At 51.7% G+C, this 8,056-nt stretch overlaps 1 protein-coding gene across 1 annotated transcript; it reads right to left on the bottom strand.

The window, feature by feature from the left end:
- Nucleotides 1-2,251: 2,251 nt before the first annotated feature.
- UHO2_03358 (uncharacterized protein) lies at nt 2,252-5,992 on the bottom strand (the record flags this gene model as incomplete). Its single annotated transcript, XM_041558273.1, has 1 exon — nt 2,252-5,992. One exon carries the CDS (start codon nt 5,990-5,992, stop codon nt 2,252-2,254), a length of 3,741 nt encoding a protein of 1,246 aa, XP_041414207.1.
- Between the last annotated feature and the right edge of the window lie 2,064 nt (nt 5,993-8,056).

Here is an 8,056-nt window from a genome sequence, read left to right as displayed (position 1 = left end):
GCTGTTCGGGAGGCGCATTGGTGGCGGTTGTTCGCTGATCTCGGTCGTGAGCGGTGCGATTGCCGATTCAGTTCCAAGTAGGGCGTAAACTCGAAGCCGATGTCCTTCACACTGCTCGAAGCTGCCAATAAGCCCTCCAATGCCTTTTCACTGCTAGCCTAACATAGGCAAGACCACCCCCGACTATATCCATCGTCGATCAGGCTCCTTCCCTCCTCCCAATACCCATTCTTTGCTGAGCTATCGGTAACTATTCAGCGAACAAAACCATCCCCAGCACCTCCTCAGTCCCGAACATAGTATCTCTGTCAAGCCCTGGATGTAAAAAGGTTTGCACAGCGAACAAGTCTCAACAGTGAGTCTCACCACCTCCTCCGATTCGCACCGCGAAAGAACGACAGAGAGGGAGGGGGGCAAAAAGAGAAGGATGAAAACAAACCAGCATCGCCAACTTGCAGATCGAAGCCTCTTTAGGGAGAGCTTGAATTGATTGATCAGCGATATAAAAGTGTGTCCTTACGAACACTAGGTAATTTGCAATCTGAACTGTTTTGCCCCCCACCCTCCCTCTTTAGTTGGAAGGAGAAGTTTGGCACTATCCCCACTCCATGAGCGGAAAGTGTACGAAGAACCGCGCGTACTAGTCAGACTCTCCAGTAGTGAAGTTGTTCTAACTCTAACCTTGCACTTTGGTCTCAACATGATCTTCGAACAGGTCCTCTAAATCGCTCGATCGAAACCGAGCATCGTTCTTCGTTCCGACCAAAGGCATCTTTCTGTCCATCTTCTACTATTCACAGACAATTTGATGGCAATCACGAGCCAAGGCACACATAGAGATGCCTTTAGCTATTTTGAAGAGTGAAAGACTGAGACTTTGGTATTGCTTTATTATTGCTCATCTGAGCCGATACGAAACTACATCAAGAAACAACCAGACGATAATAGGTCGAAAAACCGCATCGATCGATCGTTGAGCAAGAGGTTTGCTTAGCCTATCTGTACTATTCAAGTAGCGCAGTAATCAACATCGAACGAGGAGAAAGTAGCCTGTTGTGATTTCACTCTGCCTTCCGTGAAAGTAAGGCAGGCTGGGTATGGTTTCAAGGTCGGGCGAGCTTAGCAGCAATCGCAAGCCTTGCAATCCTTGCTACAGGTACACTTTTCACCTTCGGCTTCGCACTTGCAGTTCTTCTTGGTCTCAGTAGTGTTGTTGTTTCGGCAAGCGCAGGCCTCGGTGCATCCGGTACACTTGCAGGTGCCTGGAGCGCAAGTGCACTGGCCAGAGGTGTTTGAGGAGGATTGTTGACACGAGCAAGCCATCTTGACGAGTTGAGTAGATTGAGTGAAGTGTTAGAGGAGTAGTGAGAGGAGTAGTGAGAGGAGTAGTGAGAGGATGTGTTGAATAGAGAGGTATTGGCTGGTGTCATTGACGGAGAGAAGCGAGAGAGAAAGGGCGAGTTATATACACGCGGAAGAGGGGTCTCATGTGGAGAGTTGCGCGACTGCGCACGGGGCGATTTGTTGTCAGGTGGCTGAGCAGCCGAGAGTTGAAAGGGGAGTGTTGAAAGTGGCGCAGAAATTTGGGGTGAGGCGGGGCAAAAATCGCGCACTTTTGATGTCGTGTGCACTTGAACCCTTCCGTGCCTTTTCTGGCTCTTTCCACCGTTCGAGGGTTTTGCGCGATTTTTGCCCACAAATTAGGTTTTTTTTTCTTTTTTTTTTCTTCTTTTTCGCACGAGATTTTAACACCTTTCACATTCGCCACAGGACATCGGCATGCAAAACTGAGCATGGCATTGCCAGAAGGAGGATCCCGCCGCTTCGACCCGTCGACTGAGCTTTTGTCTCTCTGACGGCGCTGTTGAGTGCGAGACTTTTGTGGCATTCAGATCTTACTAGTGCAAAAACAGACAGCAACCTGCTGAAGCCAAAGATTGAAGATGTGATTGAGGTCCATCGGGTGTTGCATCACGAGCTCATCCCTAGCCCCACCTTCCATTGGAGCTCAAACGAGTACAAGGTCGAAGAATCCACCAGTGACCTCACAAAGCTAACTTATCCTCTACAAAGTCATTCATACGATATCCCTCATCCTGCTCGACTTGTGGGATCATCTCACCAGCATCTCTCAGCCTTCCAAACACCACGCTCACACAAGTTGTTCTTTACCTTTCCATTTCGTGTGTCTCATTCCGCTTCATCAAGACAGAATCTACCAATCCAAGTTGATCCCAGTTCTACAAAAGTGCTATCGTCGGCGAGACTGACTCAATCTCGCAGCATCCAGCATAGCACTACTTCCCGGTGCAATTGGCAGATGAATCTGCCCTTCCCCTACCCCGCCCGTTTTCCCATCTAAGGCCCCAGCGCTAACAGAGCTCGTCATTCCTCCTTCCACACTTCCGAAGGAACCTGAACTAGTCGAATTGACCAATCCTTGACTTGACGCGGAAGGGGCCATGTTTCCCATTGACATTTTCCGGTTTCGATCCCCCCTCCCTCCACTAGTATTGCTGTTGCTGGCGTTGGGGTCAGTGGTGGGGTTAGAGGACCCCCAATCTCCGGTACGGTTCATAGCTCCAATGCCTCCAAGAGACATACTTCTGCCTTGAGGGTGAGATTCCATTTTCTCCCTCTCCCCGTCTGCTCTGAGTGGTTCGTCTTGAGAGATGGATCCATATCCATGGTCAGGAGATGAAGTACGATTGCTACTAGCAGTATTCGAGGAGCTATTGAGCATTTTCAACCAAGCCCGTTCCTTTTCTGCTTCCGATCGGTAGGGTCGATTTGGGCTTGAGCTTCGTTTTTGCTCCCCCGCCACCGTCGAGATTGCGTTCTGCTGCCCTGAAGTACTCCTTCGCTGCTCTCCACCTTGCTCTCCCCCTTCCGCACCAGAAGAAGGCCACAGCGGCTCAGACAACCCAAACTGATTCCCCAACCCCAAATAATCCGTCGTAGTAGACATGTTTCCATCATCATTAGCCGCCCTCGGATCCGGTACCAACATGTACGGCGTATTCGCCTGCAAAGCCTTCACATCCACCACTTGACCCACAACAAAGCCAGTCGACCCCGCACCGCCATGCATCTTGAGATCATCATCAATCTGTCGATGTTGCATACCATACCCTGGCTGTTTCATGGGCGTCTCTGCTGTTCGACCACGATTTGCGCCACCGGGAGCACGGTTCGGCTTGACCAACCCATTTCGTTTCTGTCTCAAAGCGGCACCATTCCCGCCGCCACCACCTGCACTGGCGCTGCTGTACTGATCGGAAGAAGAAGAGCCATCCTCTGACTCTGGACTGCCATTACTCAAAGTGTCCATTCCATCATAGGCACTAGATGTATCAACCTGCCCTACGTACCCATTCGCACCTTGCCCTGCCTCCACTCCGTTCTGTTCCGCTCCCTGACCCTGCACCACCTGCCCTGCCGTCTGCTGCTGCTGCCCATACTGCTGACCACCTCTATTAATAACACTAAGATACCAGAACATCAAATTACTAATCAACACCTGCTCATACAACGGCCTTCTCGGATTAGCCAACTTGATATGACTCAATCGATAAACAGCGCGTTCAATATGAATAGGGTACCTCGAATAAAAGTATCCACCTTTGCCACACATCTCGTTTCTCTCCAACAGACTTCCGGCAGTCAACTGTCCGTTCATGGCAGGTCGTGGTCCGGCGAGAGATTGTTGGTGATGAGACTCATCGTGACCCTTCTTCTTGCCAAAGAGAGCACCGAGGAAGCTGGAAGAGCTGTGCTGTTCCTCCTTCTCTCGCTCTTCACGTTCACGTTCTTTGCGTTCACGCTTCTCGTGCTTCTCACGTTTGCGTTGAGACTTTTCTTCGAGCTTTGCTCGTTCCTCCTCGTCATCCTTGCCAAGACCGAACCAGGAGAGACCAAATGCACCTTTGCGTTCCTTTTCTTTGTGCTTGGTGTGAGCGTGGGCGTGACTCGTGGCAGGTGGTGTTGATGGTGGTTGCACAGGCTGCTGCTGCTGCTGCTGTAGCTGTTGTTGCTGTAGCTGTTGTTGCTGGAGAGGTGGTCGCGGTGGCTGGTGCTGCTGCTGTTGAGGAGGGCCAGCGACCATAGGCGCGACTTGCGACTTAGCCGATGGCACGGGCTGTGCATCACGACGCGGCGCTTGCTGCGACTGAGCAACAGGAAGTGGCGCCGGCTCTGCGGTGTACGAGCCTTGACTGCTGGCTGATGTTGGCCGAGTTGAGACCTTCTGCTGCTGCTGTTGCTGAGGCCTCGTCTTCTCAAACGCTGGCGTAGGTGGGAGGTGCGATACAGCAATCGGCTTGATCTGGTTGTTGTTGACCTTGCTATCCGGCCTCGGTGTCTCTGGCGACTCTGTCGACTGCAGAGGAGGCTGAATCGGTCCAGTCTTGCAGTCCGCTCCGTCAATAGCAGGCAAAGGCGCCGCTAGCGTCGTAAACGAATCCTGCGTTGGCGTGTGAGGCAGCGAAGGACTCTCTACCTCCACTCTGCCTCCCGATCCACCTGACACATTGCCGTCATACGTCTTAGCATCAACAACTGAAGTAACACTCGTCCGCTGCGAAGCATCCGACTGATACGAGTCTCTCGAGTAAGCATCAACAATCGAATCCATCGCTTCGGTCGAAACGGGCCTTGAAGAGCTATCACCAGCAGACGAATCGTCATCTGCACCTGACGACAGCTCGGACTGGCCACTATGCCGCCTCTCCATATCCTCAGCATCGCTCTTTTGCAATTCCCAAGCTCGACTGCCCTCTGAGACCGCAACTGCATCTGCATCTGTCGAGCTGCGAGGCGGACGTCTTCGAGAAGCAAGACTTGCCCTCGATGCATCTCCAGACGCTTTGCGCATCTTGGTGCGTGCTGCTCTCCGTAAGATCTGGCCCGGCTTGGGAACAATGATAGGCGCATCGGGATCCTCGATCGGCTCCGAAGGCACAGCATCCATCGTATCCATATCCGGCGTGGTGTTGAGACTGAGCGTTCGTCGGAGCACGCTGCGCAACATTGCAGGGTCCTGCGTTTGACTAGCTTCCTCCGCGGCTGCTTCCAAGCGTTGCAGATCATCAATGGTCAAGTTGGGAATAGCCAGACCATAGGTGCCTCGAATCAAGCCGCTTCGATTGCGCTGCAAAGGCCGTGGCGTTTTATCTTCCTCGCCATCGTCTATATCATTCTCTGGTCGGTACTGTCGTCGGAGCGTACTACCACGTCGTGAGAGCGAAGTAGCGCGACCAATGAGGGTACCGCGGGTATCACCTGACTGCTGACTTTGACGCTCTTGCTGCTGTTGTCGGACCGAGTTGAGTCGCTGTGCGATGGGCGAATCGCCGACAGCTAGCGGAGGCAGAGTGTCATTCGTCAGATGCTCATCTTGGCCAGTATGCTGGTTGACAGCGCGAGCGGCATGCTCCTTGATAAAGTTGCGAAAGTCGGTGGGCGAGATCTCGGGATGCACTGATGCGGGTACCCAGAATAGATGACTGGGATCCTTTGGCGATTGCGACTGTGAATGCGAGCTGGAGGAACTCATGCTGGTAGGCGAGGTCAGCAAGCCTCTCGAGTCGAATGCATCGTTGGTCGGAGACCCCGAGACGGGCGAGAGTCGAGTCGGAGATGCAGTGAGACCTTCTGAGCCGGAAGACTGATCAGAGCCTTGACCGCGGCGTCGTGCGGTGAAGGGAGCACGTTCTTTGCTGAAGCTTTTGCCGGGAGATATGGGTGAAGTAGACGAGGAGGAGGAGGGACTGCGTGTTGGTACTGCACCATCATCTACCAGACTGTAGCCGCGTCGTTCGCGTTCAGGCGAGGGCACAGAGAGAAGCTCTTGTCCACCTCCGTAGGCCGCTGCAAGGTCAGGAAGGTCTGGATCGAGGACAGGTCTGTTGACAGAAAGCCTGCGATGTGACTTGAGCGCTTCGACCTCGCGAGCTAGCTCGTCATCTGTGATTCGCACTGGGGCTGCGGTCATGCTGGAAAAGTTGAGTTGCTAGACTAGATGGAGAGTAGCTGTGTGGACGTGCCAAGCTTGGACCGGTGGGATGTGGTGGGCGGCCTGTGCGATGCTGTATGTGCGCGAGAATGATCCACGTGTGGCGGTTCGGGCGACGAGTTGCGACGATGCCGGGAACGGTTACTGGAACATGGGCAGATCGGAGTGGTGTTGCCTCGCCTGTGCTCAGCAAGCTTCGAATCTGGTGCAGAGAGATAGTCGGTGCGTTCAAGGCGAACTGATCCGCAAAGATCAGAGAGCGATGGACGAAAGTGCAGAATGTATATCTTGTAGAGGCTCTGCGGGCGATCAGGAGCAGCTGGCAACGGCACTGTGCGAGCTGAACTCCGAGGTGGAGGACAGACTAGGACGCTGAAGCAAATCCAGGGGGGGACAGTCGAGTCGGCAAAGGGAAACGACGTCGATCAACAATGTGCCCGCGCCCTTTGCAGCACACGTAGAGGTGTTGTCTCCAGCCTAACCTCGAAGAGAGACTGTGTGATGAAGAGCTGAATGGAGCGAAGCGTGATGAAGAGCTGAATGGACTGAAGCGTGATGAAAAGGATGTGGCAACACCACCCTATCGATGATGGAGAGGAGAGCGAGTCGGGCTAGCGGCGGGTGGGCAAGTCAAGCCGAGAACAGCGTGTGTTTTTGGAGAAAAGAAAAGAAAAAAAAAAAAAAAAAAAAAGAAAAAAAAAAGAAAAAAGGGTCGCAACAGCAGAGAGGCAGCAACAGCAAGCTGATTTCCGCTTCACACACACTCACACACACTCACACACACTCACACACACTCACACACTCACACACACACTCTCTGCACGCACGCACGCACCCAAAATCACAAAAATTACAAATCGGGCCGAGATTGCGTTGGAAAGATGAGATTGCAGGGTCGTCAAGGATGGAAGGCGTATGTTTTTGTTAAAGTTCGCATGTCAAATATCGTTGATCACAAGTATCAATTGCAATGATGATCATTCTAAGTACATGACAATGCTAGGGTGTATATATGTGTCTTGATGTCCTGTGTATTTGTGTACTTTATGCAGGAGTGATGAGGATGGTGCTCAACATGGAGATTACAGGGATAGGTGTCAGCTATCTACTGCATGGTGCTCTGAGTCCTGATGGTTATCATGGTGTCTAAAGGCCAAGAGTCTAAAGTCCAGTGGTCAGCCCAGGTGGCATGTGTATATCCAGGTGAGCAAAGTTGTTGTTTGTGTGGAGTCGGAGCTAGAGCCACATGCTTGGAGAAAACAGCATTCCTGGAGCAAAGGATCACATGCTTTCACTGTCCCCCTCGACAACTGAGCAAATGAGCAGTTCAATCTTGGTTAATCCTAGACAGAGTCAGGTTTGGCTTAGGAGGTGTTGGGAGACTGGTTTGGTGAGAAAGTCAGCAATGTTGTAGTTGGTATTGACATATCACATAGATATGTTGCCTTCTTGTATATGATTGCAAAGGAGGTGATATTTAGTGTCAATGTGTTTGAGCTTTGAATGCATGGCGGGGTCCTTTGCCACTTGTATGCATCCAGTATTATTGGCGAGGATGACGGGTTGGTGATCTCCGAGGCCTAGCCCTCGAAGGAGGTGGCGGTGGAAGAGCGTCGTGTCAGGGGTCATGCACCCAAAACCTGATATCTGTAATAGAACTGCATCTATTATGAATTCTGTTGAGATATGTGACAATGCTTGTGGTATTATGATTCTTGGCAAGATATGTAGTAGAGACATCACTATCACTTTTCTTGCTCAAAGATGCAGTAATGGCTTTGCTATTGCAGGTTTCAACTAACTGCTGTGGACACTCCATCCAGAGGTAGCTCAGCATGATCAATAACTTGAATGTATTGCCTGACACCAAAGGTCTGGTGTGAGTGAGATGACTGGTAGCACTGACACAAGTGTCCAGTGTGTTGACTGAATGCTTGAGGTGATCCCCAGACCACAGTGGATGACTGCCTTTGGTTCTATCATTATCTGGACTGCAGGTTTCTATGAACTGCCTTCAGACATCAGTGAGTGGTGATACAACAC

This window comes from Ustilago hordei (genome assembly GCF_900519145.1).
Source record: "Ustilago hordei strain Uho2 genome assembly, contig: UHO2_contig_05, whole genome shotgun sequence".
Classification (NCBI taxonomy): domain Eukaryota; kingdom Fungi; phylum Basidiomycota; class Ustilaginomycetes; order Ustilaginales; family Ustilaginaceae; genus Ustilago; species Ustilago hordei.
This window is presented reverse-complemented; position numbering and strand designations above follow the sequence as displayed.